Raw genomic sequence first — 19,737 nt, forward strand, 5'->3', positions numbered from 1 at the left:
CAAAGCTCTTTTAAAGTGCATTAAGGAATTGAAAGGCTACCTCAACTTATTGTCATAACAATACACTTGTGCGCATTGCGGTCAGAGACACTTCCTAAATCTCCATGAGAAGAAGGGAGGGGTGAAGACCCCCCTCTGTAAGCATCCCAGTGGGGAACCCAGCAGGTTTATGCTAATTTGCTCCTCAAGGAGGAGGAGGGTGTGGAAAAAAGGGTGAGCTGCGGAGCCATTTTGTACTCATTTCAAACTACGTAAGCCTGGAGTGCGCTCCGTGGATCCACCGGCACTATGGAGACGCAGTCTTTTTCCACCATGAAACTTCCAACATGAAGGATAAGAGTCGAACGCGACGCCGGGAGTGGGAAGGCTTCCTCGGATGAGTTTCACTGCAATTCACTAGGATTTATTATTTGCCAAGTATGGTGCTGTGGAGCGCGTGGATTTGGTTTTTGGTCCTGCTCAACGCGCCGCCCGTGGCGTGCTTGCAGCTTCACCTCACGGAGTCTTTACAACCCGGGAGCGTTTTGGCGAACCTGTCCGCTGGACCGGGATGGACGCATAAACTTGACAGGTCTCCCGAATCCACACGGAGTCTTTTCCAAATCGGCAAGCACAGTGGAATTATTGAACTGTCTCGAAGTGTGGAGTGTGCGCGCACGCGTGTCAACCCCGCGCCCGTGCACTTCAGAAGCACCTCATTGACTTCTGGAGATGTGATCCTAACACATTTGAACGTGTTCGTCCACGGGCAGGACTGCTTTATTAAATACAGGAGAAAGACATTTCCAAGCAAGCCTGACATCCATATTAAGCATAATTTAAACCTGGAGGAAACTTCTTGTCTTCTTGCGGGTGATTTGCTGTTCAATGCTGCAGAAGTTTTTCCTTCTTTAATAAAAAGCGACTTTTTGGACACAATGTGCACGGGACAACGTTTGGCTGCACTGTTTAGACATGGAGCTTTGTTTCTCGCTGATAACTTGTGTCCCGAGAGCATGAGAGCGCAGCCCGAAGTGGATTTGGAATGTCTCCTGCACACCTCTGGCGGCAGCCGGCTCCGTCTGCTGCTCACATTGCGGTTTGGAAAATTGCCTAGACATGGATCTGTGTTGGAAACTGTTCGTGGGGAGTCCGCCCGAAGAGGTAAGCGGCAGGTGAACACGTCCCCGCAATTCCAGCTTCCCAACTACCAAGTGTCTGTGCCTGAAAATGAACCGGCCGGGACACAGGTCATCACCCTCAAAGCCACCGACCCGGATGACGGCGAGGCAGGTAGGCTGGAGTACAGCATGGAGGCCTTGTTTGACAGAAGGTCCAATGATTTTTTCACGATCGACTCTCAGACGGGCAGCATCACAACCATTCAGGCGTTGGACAGAGAAGTCAAAGACACTCATGTCTTTAAAGTGACTGTTAGCGATAACGGCACGCCGAGAAGATACGCCACCTCTTACCTGACCGTCACCGTGAGTGACACCAACGATCACAGCCCCGTGTTTGAGCTGGCAGAGTATCGAGTTCGTATACGGGAGAACGTAGAAGTGGGTTTCGAAGTGATGACCATCCGAGCTAACGACGAGGATGCCCCCGCTAATGCTAATATGATCTATAAAATTCTCAACGGCGACAACTCCATCTTCGAGATCGACCCACGGAACGGCCTGGTGAGAATCCGAGAGCGACCCGACAGGGAGACCAGGTCGTATTACCAGCTGACAGTCGAGGCAGACGATCAGGGTAAAGAACCGTGTCCCCGCCGAGCCACCGCCACCGTCCATATCATCGTGGAGGACGAAAATGACAACTACCCTCAATTCAGTGAAAAGAGGTACGTCGTGCAGATCCCAGAGAACGTGGCAATCAACACCAAAGTCATCCAAGTGGAGGCGACGGACAAAGACCAAGGGAACAACGCTAAAGTTCATTACAGCATCATCAGCGGGAATGTTAAAGGTCAGTTCTACATTCATTCCCCGACTGGCGTGATTGACGTTATCAACCCTCTGGACTATGAAATGGTTCGGGAGTATAATCTGAGGATTAAGGCACAAGATGGTGGAAGGCCTCCTCTGATCAACGGGACTGGGATGGTGGTAGTCCAAGTGGTGGATGTGAATGACAACGTCCCCATGTTTGTTAGCACACCTTTCCAAGCGACTGTTTTGGAGAACGTCGCCGTCGGGTACTCGGTCATCCATATTCAAGCGATCGATGGCGATTCGGGGGAGAACGCCCGGCTGGAATATCGTCTGACAGACACCGTTCCTGGTTTTCCGTTCACCATTAACAACAGCACCGGGTGGATTACAGTCGCTGAAGAACTAGACCGGGAGACTACAGAGTTCTACAGCTTTGGGGTGGAGGCGAGAGATCACGGAGTCCCTGTGATGTCGTCCTCTGCCAGCGTCACCATCACGGTACTTGACGTTAACGACAACGTCCCCACGTTCACGGAGAAAGTCTACTCGCTGAAGATCAACGAGGACGCCATCGTGGGGACCAGCGTGCTCACGGTGACTGCTCTCGATCGGGACGTCAACAGTGTGGTGACTTATCAGATCTCCAGCGGCAACACCAGGAACCGTTTCGCCATCACTAGTCAAAGCGGTGGTGGTCTCATCACCCTCGCCCTCCCCCTGGACTACAAACAGGAACGCCAGTATGTGTTGACAGTCACAGCCAGTGACGGAACACGATCGGATTCCGCGCAGGTGTTTATTAACGTGACAGACGCCAACACACATCGTCCCGTCTTCCAAAGCGCCAACTACCAAGTGATGCTCAACGAGGAGCAACCAGTAGGTTCCACCGTGGTGGTGATTAGCGCGACGGATGAGGACACGGGAGAAAATTCTCGCATCACATACATCATGGAGGACAGCGTCCCTCAGTTTAAAATCGACCCGGATACTGGCGTCATCACCACCCAAATGGAGATAGACTACGAAGACCAGGCTTCCTTCACCTTAGCCATCATCGCTAAAGACAATGGCATCCCTCAGAAATCCGACACCACCTACGTGGAGATTATCATCGAGGATGCTAACGATAATACTCCTCAGTTCCTTCGAGACATGTACCAGGGGAGCGTGTTTGAAGATGCACCTATCTACACCAGCGTCCTCCAGATTTCTGCTTCTGATAGAGACTCCGGTTCCAATGGCAGACTGAGCTATACATTCCAGGGTGGAGACGATGGAGATGGGGATTTCTTCATTGAACAGTACTCCGGTATCATCAGAACTGCTCGCAAGCTGGACCGGGAGAACGTTCCTGTGTACGACCTCAAGGCCTTTGCTGTGGACCGGGGAGTCCCGCCTTTAAAAGCAGCTGTTCCCATACATGTGGTAGTCCAGGATATCAATGACAATGCTCCAGTGTTTGAAAAGGATGAGCTCTTCATTGATGTAGAGGAGAACATTCCCGTCGGGTCCGTTGTAGCTCGGATTACCGCAACAGACCCTGACGATGGCACAAATGCTCAGATAATGTACCAAATAGTCGAAGGGAACTTTCCAGAGATCTTCGAGTTGGACATTTTCAACGGCGACCTCGTCTCCCTCATTGATCTTGATTACGAAACCAGAACAGAGTACGTCATAGTGGTCCAGGCCACCTCGGCTCCGCTCGTGAGCCGGGCCACCGTACACATTCGTCTGATGGACATGAATGACAACCTGCCGGTGCTGAAGGACTTTGACATCATTTTCAACAACTACATCACCAACAAGTCCAACAGTTTTCCATCGGGAATAATCGGGAGAGTACCGGCTCATGACCCGGATGTGTCGGATAAATTGCGGTACACCTTTGAATCCGGGAATGAGCTCAATCTGCTCTTGCTAAATGAGGACACCGGGGATCTGCGTCTCAACAAGGCCCTGGACAATGACAGGCCGCTGGAGGCACCTATGATCATCTCCGTCACCGGTAAGACCCCTAAGTTATTTCTGTTGATATTTTTGATGTCAAATATGTGGTGAAGGTCCGAGTTAGGCTAACTGATCCAGCGGCAGGTTTTTGTTGTCTTGACAGTACGGTTCAGGAAGTGCGCTGCAGGCTCTTTGCGTGATCCGGTTCAGCTGCTTTGGGTGAAGCGTGTATTGTGTCGAGGTGGATGGTTGAGGTCGTAAAATGCGCTACTTGGAGGGCTTCCACATTGCTGCTTTGTTGTTACGGTCGTAATTTCTCGTTCGACTTTGAGTGTCAAATCTTTAGTTCACGGGAAACTCGTTGTTGTTTAGCTCCAGAAGCAGACTTTGCGCTTGAAGAGTTAAAGATTAGACAAAAGTGCAAACATGGGGACGTCTCCATTCAACCAGCAAGCACACACAAGTGTAGCAAGTCTCATTAATCAGGCAGTCAAATGGGATCAATCTAATACCCCGATAGAATAAACTAGCCAGTCATCTGCTGACAGCTGCTTGCTCAACCTCCTTTGTCTTCCTTCATGTTACCCCCCACCCCCTCCCCTTTTCTTACTCTCTGCTAAAGTTGGCAAACAGCCCAACCCAGCTAGATCTCCTTCACTCTTGTCATCTACTTCCTCCCAAAAGCTGAGCAATGCCAGCATGGGAAACAGTCTCGGTCTTCGGGTCAGGATTCAAAAACCGCCTAGAAGAACCCTTAAGGAACTGAAACAATGGTGGTGGTATCATGCACACATCAGGTGGTGGAAGTCTTTCACCTTGTTTGAGCAGTGGTGTTGTTTTGCTAAGTGACTAGCTCCCCGGCTTTGTCTCAAACAAAAGACACACTGTCCTTTTTATTACCCTTAAAGACAACCCATCGAGGGTCCAGGGGGTGGGTGAGGGAGGCTGACCTCAATAGTTCCAGACCTTATAGCCCCCCACTTGATTCAACCCCCCCACCCTTGCCCTCCTGTTTGTCAATAACAGCTGACAGTGTATCCTTGACAACCGTGATGACCTCATGATGGTCCCAAAGGGTCGTTCCCAGTTCCTTCTAGATCTTTCTGGGTGACTGAGGGTAAAGACACAATTTCGATATTAGGAATGAGTTGAAATTGGTGGTTTTGGTGCTCATAAGGCCTGGGAATGTTCCCCCCCAGAACAATTCCTTGCTATCTCTCCTGAGATACACTCTCTTAACACATTGAGCTAGCCACAACACTGCCCCATCTGTACTCGTGAGATAGACCAAAAGAGTCCCCCGTTAGCCAAGGCTTCTGTGTTCTTTTTTGTTCAAGCCCTTATCTCAGCTCGTCGAATTTCACATCCGAGGGGTTCTGGAAGCGATAACAATCTGGTGAGGTCTCCTCACTGTAATGCATCTTGCCACTCTTGGTTTGTAAAGTTATGGATTTGGAATATTTGCATGCACCTGGTGGAAGTTTTGGTCAACTTTGAAAAATTAGCAGTGATTGATGCTTTACTGTCTTCTGATCTTCTTCTCTATGGCCTTGTTGAAAGATGACGTGCTGCTACATGTGCCACCTCCCCCCCCCCCCCTTCCCTTCCATTCTTTTCCCCCTGTGGGGCTTGACTGCCATGCATCTGGTTTGCCTTTTAATCCTTCTCAAGGAGTTGCATAGCTCGGCTTTTTTTTTTTTTCCTGGTCTCAATAGGCACCCCCCCCCCCCCCCCCTCTACCACTTTCACTCCCTTCTTTACGTTTGGGATCTACGAAGACGTTAGAGCAACAAATAAATTTTTTGGGTGGTATCTGAGATTGCTGATATGCTGTGAGGTTTGCCAGTTGTTCAATTCTTGGCACGTATTCAGAAAGTTCCTGTTTTCTTTACTGTCTGGACGTCAAGAGAAATGTTCTGACCCAATACATCCGGACATCGGGGCGTTCCACCTGTGAGATCAAAGTGACCCCGAACTGCTCTACACACAACCTCTCACCTCCAACCGATGGAGGTCCTGCTAATGAGGGGGCTGACCACAACAGATGTCAAGCCAAACACCTCACAAAAAACTCCGAATTTAATGTGTGTCCTGAATGAACTGGACATTTTTGAAATTCTGAATCAGCAGAACGTCATGGGTATTCCTGTATTTCTTCACGGACCATTACCGACCCCTCCCTTTGGTTTAACCGTCCCGATGTTCCTGCATGCTTGTCTGCTCAAACAAGTTCACCAAACTCGACACGCTGGTATTTTAAAGTATTTTTCTTTCAAATACACCAAGAGTGAGTTTGCCTTCAGGCTGCAGGTTTGAAGTGTAAATACTAAGTGACCTGGTCACTCTTTGACTTTGTCTGAATACTCAATTACAGACCAGGGTTGAAATTAAAACACCACAACCCGGATGTATCCATTTTCTGTGCAAGGGTCAAGGGGTCAGCGGGAAATCTTCGTTTTGGTGGAAAGTGGATGTTCAAGTGAGATGTTGTCTCGTCATGCTAGCGTGTTTGCAGTGGGGATTTCAAAGAGCGGCGTTGTTTGTTTGCAAACGTAAGGGCCAAGGGGGAAAAGGTGAAGGGTGGGGAAGGGCGGTTATGTTTTCCGAAGGTTCTACCTTCATTGGTTTTAACTACCATAAATTTATCTGGATCATCTGATTTCCCCACTTAGATCCCAAAAGGTCGTAACCCGAAACATATATTTGCCCTCACTCCAACGACACAGTGGTCTTCTTTGTTGCTGATAACATTTCAAAAAAAGGGTCTGTAAGCGCTTCACGAGTGTGACATTACAAACGTGGCGTGATGACTCGCTGGAGGAATGTTAAGTAATGGCAAGGGGAGCAGGAGGAGGGAGGGGGGGCTGACTTTACAGTATGTCGGCAGACTGAATGACAAGTGTGAGAAAAAATAATCCTCGTATTGGACATGAGGAATTAAAAAATGTCCTTAAAGAATCTGCGCTACTGGTTTGACCTTTCAACTCTTAGCGAGCAGACATTACCCTGAGGTGATGAGATTGTTGTCTCAAAGGGAGGAGCACCCATACAGTTGAAAGACTCTGGACAAGCTCGGTCACTGACCACTGTTTCCATAACAGCTTGTGGGACATTCACTGACCGTTTATTGGTTCTGGATTTTTCTGAAATGGTTTTTCAGACTATTAATCTGTCAGTGATTTAATTTTTAAGTGTAGACCAGTAATGAAAGATCAAGTCGGGATGAAAGCTGACACCGTGTAATGACGGCGTTTTTAATTGGAGCTTAAATGCTGATCTTCTCGTTGAGCTCCACGGAGAAATGTCGGTGACAGGTGTGCAGGCAGCTTTTTGAAACCTCTATCCAACCCTGCAGGCTTCATATTTTAGCTTTTCAAAAATGGAGTTCACGTTTAGATGTATTAGGTTCCGCTTTGGACAACTTTGAGGTGACGTTTTTATTTCGGCAGGAATGACTCGAGATGTTTTTTGAGTCTGGTCAACCTTAGATGGCAGTTGAACGTCTTTGCCTTGAGGCCAAATTTCACACCCGGATTCCTTTGCATCTTTTATCCAGCGCCCAACCCTTCCAAAAATGTCTTCAGTTTCACATCTATCAAAGCAGATACGGTTTTATCCTCCCGCTTGAGTTTTTATCTTCTCAAATCCGGACACGGACGGTGTAAATTAGATTCCCGCAATTCTCCTGACACATATTGTCAAGGCTCAAGCAGCCTCCACAATGCTTCTCTGTCTCCTTGAGAAATTTGAAAATGAGTTGCCTGCTGCTGTCTGTCATCCCACATCTCTTTATCAAGTTAGCGGCTGGTTCCTTCAAGAAAAATAACTTCTCGCTAACTTCCAGACAGTCATAAGTATGCCGTCACTCATGTTCTTGAATCCGTTCATCCCTGTAGGAGTCAAATAGGACTCCCGAAGTTCGTACCATTAATACATCCCTACTTCCGTTATTGTTCCTGCACACTGATGTCAGCTCGGTGTAACACAAGAAGCGAGCTGTTGCGGTTTAGCCTGGAGGCACATGATTCTTCTTAGGTTATATGCCCATCCATTCCTGCACATGGTAGTCACTCATGTCCTTTTTTTTTGGGGGGGGAGGGGCTGATGCGTTCAAATGCTCTGTTATTACCAAAGCGATGACAGAATCTTTGGGTACATACCTTTGACGCTGTGTAACTGATACGCTCTTTGTCTTCCTGATGGATCATAGCTTCTCCAACTGAATTCTGATTCTGGATTTGACTAGAATATAACGGCGGCCCGATTCTAATTACATATCGTGCTGGAGAGTTACGGACGGGTCGAGCCACCCACATTGAGGACTCGGCGGCCTGTGTGCGGATCACCAAGCCTTCCACCACAGGAATGTCAAGAAACCTCCTTATAATTGAAGCGGCTATAAAACGTGCGTGCATGTGCTGTCATGCTCCTATGACGAACTGTTTGGTTTTTTTAAAAAGATGTGCCGGGATGAGAATTTCATTGTGGTGGTAAATACGATTCGGTGAATCGGACACGGTCGAACTAAGACAACAAGATGAACGTGGAAGCTTTTTGGTCCGTGTAGATTTTTAGTCGTGGAAATCCGCAAAAGATGAAACAATGGAATTGGACTCTTCTCCGAAATGTTTATTTAATTCTAAAGTCAGTTCTAGCTGTGGTTTTTGGGAACTCCACACCTACTATTAAGAACTGAAGAAGCCTTTTGGAATGTCTTCAACAACTCAGAGTTCAGTTGCTTCGATTTGTGGAAGTTACCTTTTGGTGGTCTTACATTTTAATTTAAGTTGCTTCTCTTCTGAAAAAGGATTCAGACATGTCATGACACCCCCTTCAATTAATTTTTGATTTTTTCAAAACTTTTTTCTGATGGATGGTGTGAAGAACTATAAACGTGTCTCGTCTTTGGGGCGTGTCTATGCAAGTCGAAAGATTTATCGTTCTTCTACGCTTTGAAAGGATCAAGCTAGGGAGCTGATGAAGAAAGCTTGAGGTGATACCCGTCTGTCTCTTTGAGATAGGGAAGACACCTGGAAATCATGCGATGATTGGTTTATTGATGGATTTGGAGGTTTTTCCATCTTTTTAAGTTCTTGGTAAGATCTTAAGTTCTACCGTGCGAGTGAAAAGTTGTGATGCTACGATGAGCCACGCCATGCGGTGACAGTAATTGCTACCTTCAGTGAGGAACACTGCAGTTTGTCAAGTCTCGGTCCAAGTCCACTCGCACATTAGTTTTGACAAATTCTTGTCACAATGCTGAGGATGGTTTTAAAACAGTTCAGACTCAACATGGCGTCCTAAAATTTTATCTTTATGTGCCGGAACGAACATTAGTGTAGTGACACGCTCGAATCTGTAAATTCAAGAGTGATGTACGTCATTTTAGCATTTGAATATAAAATGTAAAAATAGATGAAATTTAAAAAAAAAAAAAAAGATATTAACTGAAGTTTAAGTTGCTGTTCCACTCCAGGCCTGTAGGTGTCAGGATAATGTGGTGTACATGGTGAGTGATGTACGTCATTTTAGCATATGAATATAACATGTAAAAATAGATAAAAAATATATTTAGAAAAATAGATATTAACTGTGTTTTAGTTGCTGTTCCACTCCAGGCCTGTAGGTGTCAGTAAAATATGGTTGAAGAAAATTGGTTTTTAGTTTTATGGACAAAAAATATTTGTAATAAATTTTTTGTTGGTCTAAATTTTCATGATAAGGATGACTGTTTATGGTCATTTTGTTTTCGCTGCAATTTCACTTCTGCCCTATAGGTGGAAGTAACACGGAATAGTTTCCAGGATAATAATTGTTCAATGTCCTTTCTTGACTCATTATCACGTCACGTTCTCGCCGGCCGTGTCACGGAGCACAACGCTGACACTTAGGTGACCCTGACGGATAAAAACGACAAGTGACAAGATGGCCACCGCATTTTGTGAATAAGAGAGAAGCAGCCTGGTGATTGAAGGCGAGGAGGGAAGAAAAGGAAGGAAAAGAAGTAGGGGGGCTTCTATTTTTACCCTCACATTCCCTTTCCCCCCCTCGGACTTCAAAGACGTTCCCGGTGAGAGGGAATTATTCCCCTCCACTCAAGCGTGCCGTAGTTCTCTCCTCCACTTCACCTTTTCAACACCCCCCCATCAAAAAATGACTTCTTGTCATAGCAGATTGGCCGTGAGTTCGATTCCCGCTGTGACATGTGTGTTTGCGTTAAAACTCTCGACTCATAAGCACGATTAAATCGATGGATTTTTTTTTCCGCTTGACCGGCCGCCCCGCTAACTTACTTAATGACTGAATGGATGATTGTCGGAGTCATTGTTTGGGCTCATGCTTGCGTGATTTACCAGCTGGCTCGGTCCAGCTAAACAGCTGACAACATGAGCTAAAATTGTGTCATCTCCAAAATGGTGTTCAACATGCGGCGTGGGTCATCTTGGAGTTCTGAAATCTCAGTCGTGCCCGACAATTTTTTTTTCAAAATAACTTTTTGCCTTTTGCAGGAGCTAGAAACTATCGTTCGATTAGCTTCGGGCTGAACAATTAATCGAATAAAATCAACCTCTCGTTATTTTGTGAAAAATTAGATGAAATATTTGATTTTTTTCCATTATTTATCTGACTTATAATTTCTTCAACTCAATTGAAACAACAAAACATAATAACTTGTAGTTGCATAAGTGTGCACACCCTCTAATTAGCGATTTAGCTGTTTTCCGAATGACCCTATCTCATTCAAACTCACCACACATAAAGTGTGATGTTCTAGAAGGCTTTTACCGACTTTCTTTTGCTTTCTAGCCGAAGGCTTCCAAGAAACAGAAAACACGCTCTCGTGATTTTAATCTTGCTTCAAAAATAGCTCGGATTAATTAGCCACTTTTTGTAGCGTTCAGTTTATTACATCACATGTAGCACGGAGCTTATCTAGTGGCAACACATCCCACTTGGACAAACATAGACTGGGATTTTAATTCAGTTCGCCCGACTGGTGACTCATCGTCTCATGCTACACACATTACAAGAGCGACATGGCGGATTTACAAGGCAACACGGGCTGGCCTGATCTTGTTCGCCGCCATGAATCACCCATACCACTAGCATCATTTGGAATCCCTAACTGCTTTTTTTTCACCTTCACAATTCAAATTGAAATAACCCAAATCAAATATTTGAATTGACACTTCCCAGCTACCGTCACTTGACTAGGAAGATGGCGGATTATTCAGCAGGTGTCTGCGGGGGTGTCGGAAGGGTCAGCGTCTCCTCAGCTTTGTCCAACCGAAACAAGTTGAGGAGCCGCTCGACTTTCTATTGAAGCGCATTTCGACACGAGTCTCGCCGTTTCCCGTGACGACGACCCCCCCTTCATCCCGACCATACCGCCTCCTTCCCAGGCGCTTTGTTGAATGGAGCCAATGGCGTGCCAGTTGGTAACCAGGCACCCTATTTATCAGTAACCAGCACCAACAATAACTGTAACCAGACACCTCCTTGGAGAAAAGGAGAGGAAAACACAAAGAGCTGGAATGAAGGGTGGAGGTAGAAAACAAAAAGAAATTCTGATGAAGTTTTGCTTATTTTGAGCAAGTGGAGCGAAAGAAAAAAAAAATCCAGCAATCGGCGGAAGACTCGATCTGGTGTTAGTGAAATAGATCCTTGACTCCGATTAGTCCATTCATGGCTGGGTGGCTCAGTTCAACCTGGGAGGGAACTTTTAATCATGAGACCCCCCCCCCACCACCTCCAAAGCTACTATTTAAGCTTATCGAACCAGATCAGGTCCGATTAGTGCATTTGTATCGTTGTGAACATGTTTATTTGCGTGTCAGTGCGGTGATTTAGCTCGGTGGTGTGTGACTAACGACTGATTAGGCGTTGCGGTCTTTGCATTGTTTGCCCGGGTTCTTGGTTATAGTTGAGTGGTCGGCTTCCTTTGTGGGCCAGGAAGGAGCGTTTGACTCTTCACCTTGCTATAATGGGTGGGGGAGGGGGGGGGGAGTTGACCACACACTTGCACATGCAAAGTGGCTGTGCACATTTATAAGTTATTTTTTAAAAAAAAGCTTATTTAGGAAAAAGACTTAAAATAAATATATTGATTAATGTATTTAATAAAGAATTTTTTTAATTAGCTTAAAAGATGACAAAATCTTCTTATGAATTTATTTTAAAATAAAATACTGACATTATTAAAATTACAATATAAAAGAGCATTTTATAGAAAAAAATTGCAGTTAAAAATCCCAATTTAATTGCGGATATATTAATAGAAAAAAATAACAGTAAAAGGTTATGAATTAAATATCAATTAAAAAAATATATTTAAAATAAAAGCTGTATTATGTAAAATAGAAAATGTTTTTTGTTTAGTGTTTTGGATTTTTTTTTAAATATGGAATTGATTATCATACTGTTTGTGGTCGGTCTGAGTCGTAACAGTGCCGCCATTCTGCTCACATCGACATTCTAGCCAGGTCGGATCTCCTCCCGAGCGCTCCGCTTTAAAGTGCGCTTGTCTGAGATTTGCTTGTGAGAGGCCCATTCAGCTGGCACTCGATATCGCCGAACCGGCCGAGGGGCGCCCAATTCAAGCGCCTGTCAAGTGAAAGGTTAAAAGTTTGGCTGGGTACGGCATCAACTCCATGAGACGCCGCTACTGCGTTCATTGACATCTCAGTCAACACTTTTGGAGAGTAAAAAAAATAAATAAAAATGGAGAAGGGACTTGGGTGTTCTTGTTGCCCCCCCCGAAGACTTGCAGGTGTTGAAGAGGAAATTGGACGGTAACAGCTGTGTGTGCTGATATATGGGTCACACTTGCAGACATAATTCTTCCAGTCGCTTGATCTTTATGACCATTTAATTTGACATTCTCACGTCTGTCTTTTGAGTTCCTTCCTGTGATTGGCTGCAAGCAGCTCCCTGCTTCAGTTTGTTTTGATTTAAATGTTACCAATGGAATCCAGCGGAGAAAGTTTTAAAACACCTGAAACAGGAAAATCCTGTTGTTTAGTTTCTGTAAAATAATTAACTGTGCTGTAACAGAGTTTTTTTTTTTTTTTTTTCTTCCACAATACGTTTCCTGCCTTTAATAATGTCACGACCTCTTTTGTGGGTTTAACATTTTTGCTCGCTTCTACTATTGTGATAAATGTCAACAGTAAAACTAAATGTGTGTGTGTGGTAATAGTCAAGTACAAATATGTGAGAGTGGTTGTGTATTTTTTTTTTTTTTTTTTTTTTACCGGCTATCTTGCTCGCAAACTAAATAAACACCTCTTGTTGGTTTTACACAGCAGTGACCACCAAATTTAAATTCACATTTAAAAATATATACAAAAATATATCTTTATATTATACAATATAAATAAATATATATACATAAATTAATTTTACGTGTGAAAATTTTACGTGGTTTAACACTGCAGTGACCACCAAATTTAAATTCACATTTAAAAATATATACAAAAATATATCTTTATATTATACAATATAAATAAATATATATACATAAATTAATTTTACGTGTTAAAATTTTACGTGGTTTTACACTGCAGTGACCACCAAATTTAAATTCACATTTAAAAATATATACATAAAAATATCTTTATATTATACAATATAAATAAATACATATACATGAATTAATTTTACATGTTAAACGGGAACATTTAAAGAGTTACGGGTATGTCACGGATTTTCACCTGTGGTGCTCGGGCGTGGAAAATACCGTATCCCAACGGGGTTAATTGCGAAGATTTATGTGTGTCAAAGACAACCATGCAGGGAATGCATTATGTATAGAAAATGTATGCGTGCACATGTGGAGTGTGTTTGTCACTCACAGACAGCTGCTACCGAAGCCTCACGGCCTTCAATGTGTGTGTGCTTACAAATGACATCATTTCGAGATATATCTATTTAAATGCTACAAAAGTGACCTTTCTGTTTTTCCACCCCGTGCGTTCCATGGTTCAGCCCATCCCTTCTGCATGTGTGTGTTATGCTATGTCAGCAACTGGTGGGCTCTATAAATAGCCCAGGTGGCCCCCCGGAATGAGAGAAGATCCATCTACTTAATTTTAATTAGCGGGTTGTTGCTTGTTTTTGTTTGTATTAACTTTTGTTAATACTAAAAAATAGAAAAAATAATAATTCTTGACCTAAGAGTGTCAAGGCACCAAACCTCACCAACCCCCCACAGCGCCACCTGTTGCCCCGGCATGCGCTTAAAAGCTTCCAAATACCTTGGAGAATTTTTATTTCACGCATCGACAGAGTGTGGACATAACGGCAATCGTCCGCCTCAACAGTCTGATCCATTTCATGCCGACCCCGCCACCTGTTGTCCGTTTTTTGTCACCGAGGCCTTTTGGTAACCCTCCAACATTCAGTAATTGGTATGCGACCAGATGCACGGGATCAAATTACACGAAATACATAAAGCTGATGTGGAAAGTATTGTTCTGGAGATGGGAACATCACAAATGTAATGTGATCCATGTAAGACACACCTGGACATGAAAGACACAAGTGCTGATTGTTTTGTATCGTGACACCTTGTACCTTCAATCCAGACATTTTTTTTTTCCCAGCAGGCAATGAGATCTATTTTATTTAGCGTCATGGTTTTGTTCCAGATGGTCTCCACACCACCTCAGCCCTCTGCACCCTCCGCGTCACCATCATCACCGACGACATGTTGACTAATAGCATCACGGTGCGCTTGGAGAACATGTCCCAGGAACGTTTCCTGTCGCCTCTCCTCGGTCTCTTCGTGGACGGCGTGGCGGCGGTTCTCTCCACCAGGCCCGACGCCGTCTTCGTGTTCAACATCCAGAACGACACGGACGTGCAGGGTTCCATCCTCAACGTCACCTTCTCGGCTATGCAGCCTGGTGGAGGCCCCGGGAAGGGGACCTTCTTTCCTTCGGAGGAACTGCAGGAGCAGATTTACCTGAACCGAACTCTGCTCAGGCTCATATCATCTCAGGAGGTAAGTTTACGTTCGGACAAAATACCACGAGAGACAAAAATTTCCGTCCTTTTGTAGGTTCTGCCGTTCGACGACAACATTTGCCTGCGGGAGCCCTGCGAGAACTACATGAAGTGCGTATCGGTGCTCAAGTTCGACAGCTCTCCGCCCTTCATCGCCTCCAACACGGTTTTGTTCCGACCCATCCACCCCATCAACGGGCTACGTTGCCGCTGCCCCGTCGGCTTCACGGGGAACTACTGCGAAACGGAGATCGACCTTTGCTACTCGGGGCCTTGCAAGAACAACGGCCGGTGTCGAAGCCGCGAGGGCGGCTACACCTGCGAGTGCCGGGAAGACTTCACCGGTGAGAGACTCTTCTGGAATATTTCCCCGTGTTCACCTGATACCCGACAGTCTCTTCTCCCGTATCTCTCTCTAATAGAGACACCCTTCATCGGCCTGTCCTTCCTTCTCTTCCTCCATCTTATCTGATTTCATTATCCCATTATACCTGTCACTGCCCCCCCTCTCCCCACTCATACCCCCAAGTATGTTTTGCGTACCAAAAAAACAAGTGACGGTTCCTCTTTTGGAGGTCACAGTTCAACACTTGGAACCATCACTGTCTCATAATTGGCTCGATGACAGCGTTCTTCTCAGGTTTCCGCATAACAAGGAAATAGATCCTTATAATTTACCCCATGGAAAATGGGATTATACCGTAGAGAGAAGGGCCATTACCTGGTTCCAGGCTCTTGGAGAAGGTTTGGGGGTCCTGATCTTGTCTGGGCTGTTCGACAAAAATTTCTCAGAAGGTCTCGGTCCAACTAATCTCTGTTTTTATAGGCGAACATTGTGAAGTGAACGCCTCGTCGGATAGCTGCGTCCCAGGTGTTTGCAAGAACGGCGGCGAATGCGTCAACAAAATGGCCGGCGGGTTCACGTGCCGGTGTCTCCCCGGCGAGTACGAGAAACCGTACTGTGAGATGACCACGCGGAGCTTCCCCGGACAGTCCTTCGTCACCTTCAGGGGTCTGCGGCAAAGGTTTCACTTTACCATCTCGCTCATGTGAGTTGCTCGTCGTTTTGATCAAGCTGGTTTTGATTTTTTACGATTATTTTTATGGGAACAAAGAACATAAGAGACATACTCTGTTGGTATCATAATAGAACATTCTTGCTTGTTTTGCTTCCTGTACAAAGGTAGGAAAGTTGGAGCAATAATAATGGGAGTCGATTAGTGGTGTGACGGTGAGAAACCAAAAAAAAAACTTGCACTGCCCTCAAAACAGGAAAGTCTTTGTGATGGGTTTCCCTTATCAGCGTCTGGTTGCAGCCCTGCCGACTTCCTGACTCGCTGGCATCTGCCGGTTGACTCCTCTGCCCTCACCTTGCATTCCCAAACGGCTCGCACGTGAACTTTGCTCGCCCGTTTTTTTTTTTTATCGCACGGGCAAACGTCATCTAATGAACACTAGGGGGAGGGGGCAGCTTTCCTGTCCAAAACCCATATGCTACACATTTCCGGCTTTCGCTTAATGACTTTTCTTCAAGAGACATTCCATCATGAAGATGGACAGAGACAAAAGTATTGGGACAGATTACAGTGCAAAGTTTTTGCGTCGTTCATGCTAACCCTAACCCTAACCCGCTGACATTTTTGCGCTGTTTTTTTTTTTTTTAAAGCAAAATAAGATTTTTTTGTGTGTATTTCCAGGTTTGCAACACGAGAACGAAACGCGTTGCTCCTCTACAACGGCCGATTCAATGAGAAACACGACTTTATCGCTTTGGAAATTATCGACGAGCAGATTCAACTCACCTTCTCTGGAGGTTAGGCCGCTTTCCCCAAACAATTGTATATTTTAGGTAACATCCCAATTATGAAATATAATTTAAAACGTAGTATGTTGTAATTTTCAGTTTTTTTCTTAATTACAAAAAAATATTTTATGTATTGTAACTATTTGTTTACATTTAAATTTTTTCTTGACTCAGGATTAAACCTGAGTTAGCCTTATTGTGGAATGCCGATATTTAGTAGTTGATTTTACTGTTGACAAATGTGCTCTCTGAAACCACACACACATGCACACACACACACACACACACACGAAATAACACACTTGTCAGGGTTGTGGATTCTTGCCCGGGGCCGCTCCTGCCTTTGACAAACAAAGTAATTTATCAGTCCTTGCGCCTTGCCCTCTGCTTAAGTCAGAGACGCTGACAGCGCAGACAAATACCGCCCATTCCCAACTAGTGATTTGGCGTCAAGTTGGGGCGCCACTATTTCAAAATTTCTTTGCTTTATCTCCAGGTGAGACCAAGACCACCGTGTCCCCCTTCATCCCAGGTGGTGTCAGTGATGGTCGATGGCACTCGGTGCAGCTCCATTATTACAACAAGGTAGTGTGGATCTTCTCAGTTTTCTTCTCACGGGGGTCCTCTTGCCATTTTTTTTTAAATCAAGTGCCGTCATGTATCTGCGGTGTAATAATATATCGGAGAAGCTTCTCCTTCACGTCAGGTGTTAATTTCTTAATAAATTTCCAGAGCCTGCAGCTCAAATAAGTTTTGGGAATGAGAGGTAACTCAGAGTTCAATATATGCTACTCACAAAAAAAAAAATCTACAAGAAGGACAACATGGCTTCTTGAGAGTGCCTCATTGTTGCGGCGGGGAATTAATCCCGTTCGCCAGCGGCTTTGAGCGAATATTTCTTCTTTTAACTTTTTCTGACCATGGTTTCACATTTCACGAACGCCTGTCGCAAACCAGAGGAGCTTTCACCGGTCATGACAGGCCGGCATTCATCTCACGTGACGAATGAGTGGCGAACACGACGATCCCGTGTTAGCTGCGGGGTCACTTTAGCGCTCATTGTCGGGACGTGTGGAATGAGACAGGCACTGCGTCGTGTTATGGTTACAGCTTTGGAAACAACAAAGTGGCCGCCCCCGTTCGGCGTGGTTTTCCTTTTTCCCCTCATCTTCCTCGCTTTGTTATTTTGCTCCTTTTCTTCTTCCAGAGTATATAATCACATGTACCAACGGGTGGATCCGTAACAATGTCACGTAGTGATTTACAAAGCCGCCGACGTTCGCCCAGAGGCTGACCATCTTCACGATCAGAAGCCATGGCTTCCTTGAGGGCTTTTTTTTTTTGTAAACGTATACAGCAGAAGGTTCACAATAGTGTTGACGAAAAGATACGCGAAATTTTTATATCATCTTGCCAAGCCCTAAAGGCGACTTCTGAAGATGATGTAAGCCAGATTCATGTAAGCCAAGCTCCCCCCCCTCCCCCACGGAGATAACGCTGACTTTGTTCCAATGCTGGGAGCCTAAAATGGGAAAATTGAGATGGATGCATTTTTAAATGGCACCTACCTGGAAAAACAAGCAAGTTGACCCAAAAACTATACTCATGATTATGGAAATCTCAAAAGTGCTCGCTAGTTTTGAATAGAGGCTTATCCCACGAGTCCACTCATGTGTTAACGACCCCTATAATGATTCACAAAGCGCCCTCGCACGCACAGAAGGTGATTTAGTGGGTCAGATGATGAGACGGTTAAAGATTGCGCAAGGGAGTCCACCACGACCGCCCCTCCCTTTCTTTTTTCAATTTTTTTTATTAGACCCACTCTTCAGAAAACCCCGGGGTGCCTCGACTCGAAAACAATAGGTCAAACGTTTAAGGGAGGAGGGGTCGCCGTGGAAACAGACGAGGATTTTGCCATTGTTGTCGCCATCCCGAACAGTTGGAGTGTCCAAATTTCCATATACAGTACAGCGATACGAAAATTCCCAGACGAGTCTTATCACCAGAAGTTTCTGCTTCTTCTGTTCGCTGGCCTCTCGGTCTCTCTCACTTGCATGTTGCTTCAGGGAGGCGTTTAATCATCCCAAAACATGCTGTACATGTGAAGTGACTTCACAATACGGCGTAACATACTTAAGCTAGCTCTAGCCGTATACCGTCGGTATGTGCTTTATTAGTTGTGGCTTTCTGTTAGTGCTCTTTGGAGTGTTGAAAAGTTGCCGGATAATAAAACTGAGGAAAAGAATGATCCTTATTTGGTGGTTTAACTGCATCCCAGTGACGACTTTATAAGCTCCACGTAAATACAAAGAGGAGAGACGATGACGTCAAGTTGTGGCTTTGAAGAGAGCTTTTTGTTTTTTCCAAGGAGGCTCGTCAGAGATAAACACACGTCTATCTAATGTGGTGTCTCTTTCTTGCGCTAGGACGGGGGGAGTCTGGTGGACTCCAGCGGGCTTCTGCGGCTCCCGCTCTATACTGCCTGGCTGGAGCTTACGCAGAAGGAGGTAACCATTGACCTCTTGACCTGGTGTTTTTTTTTTCCACCCCCCCCTCCTGGTGACTCGCATGTCGTAGAGGATGTAGTTTAGACGTTTTCTGGTTTGGAAGTTGCTTGTGGACTTTTCTCGGAATGCTACTTGGCTTTCAAATCGGTGTTTCACCTTGTAGTAACGCTTATCTGTTTTTTAATCATCCCAATTATATTGTTTATCTCTGACACGAGCGCCATTAAGACTATTTTTATGGCAGTCGAACATAAACAGAGATTGGGAATGTGGTTTTATCTTACAGTTTACAGTGGCTTTAAAACTTTTCAGATAGCTTGTCGCTAGATTAAAAGTCATTGTTGCTTGCCAAACTAATTCACAGTTGTAAGTTTTCATGCTAGCTAGCTAGCTTGCTATCTTTTGAACTTACCCGTCACTGGACAAACTAATTCACAATTGGAGTTTCATTAATGTAAGTTTTCATGCTAGCTAGCTAGCTAGCTTGCTATCTTTTGAACTTGCCCATCACAGTTTGTAAAACTTTTATTTCGCCATTCCAAAG

General features: G+C 45.0%; 1 protein-coding gene across 15 annotated transcripts in view; it reads left to right on the forward strand.

Moving 5' to 3' along the window:
* The first annotated feature begins 223 nt into the window (after positions 1–223).
* The window catches only part of celsr1a (cadherin EGF LAG seven-pass G-type receptor 1a), a 31,526-nt gene continuing 12,012 nt past the window's right edge, over positions 224–19,737 (forward strand). For 11 of the 15 annotated variants that reach the window (XM_049760916.2, XM_049760914.2, XM_049760919.2 and 8 more), the window contains exons 1-7: positions 224–3,930; positions 14,522–14,877; positions 14,935–15,223; positions 15,706–15,928; positions 16,577–16,692; positions 17,180–17,268; positions 19,113–19,193. In XM_049760916.2, coding sequence (XP_049616873.1) covers positions 420–3,930; positions 14,522–14,877; positions 14,935–15,223; positions 15,706–15,928; positions 16,577–16,692; positions 17,180–17,268; positions 19,113–19,193 — 4,665 coding nt within the window. In that variant the 5' untranslated portion in view covers positions 224–419. The remainder of the gene's footprint in view (positions 3,931–14,521; positions 14,878–14,934; positions 15,224–15,705; positions 15,929–16,576; positions 16,693–17,179; positions 17,269–19,112; positions 19,194–19,737) is intronic. The other 4 variants (XM_049760925.2, XM_049760926.2, XM_068649625.1 and 1 more) reach the window with 1 other exon arrangement.

The sequence above is a fragment of the Syngnathus scovelli genome, chromosome 22 (assembly GCF_024217435.2).
Source record: "Syngnathus scovelli strain Florida chromosome 22, RoL_Ssco_1.2, whole genome shotgun sequence".
NCBI classification, from domain to species: Eukaryota; Metazoa; Chordata; class Actinopteri; order Syngnathiformes; family Syngnathidae; genus Syngnathus; species Syngnathus scovelli.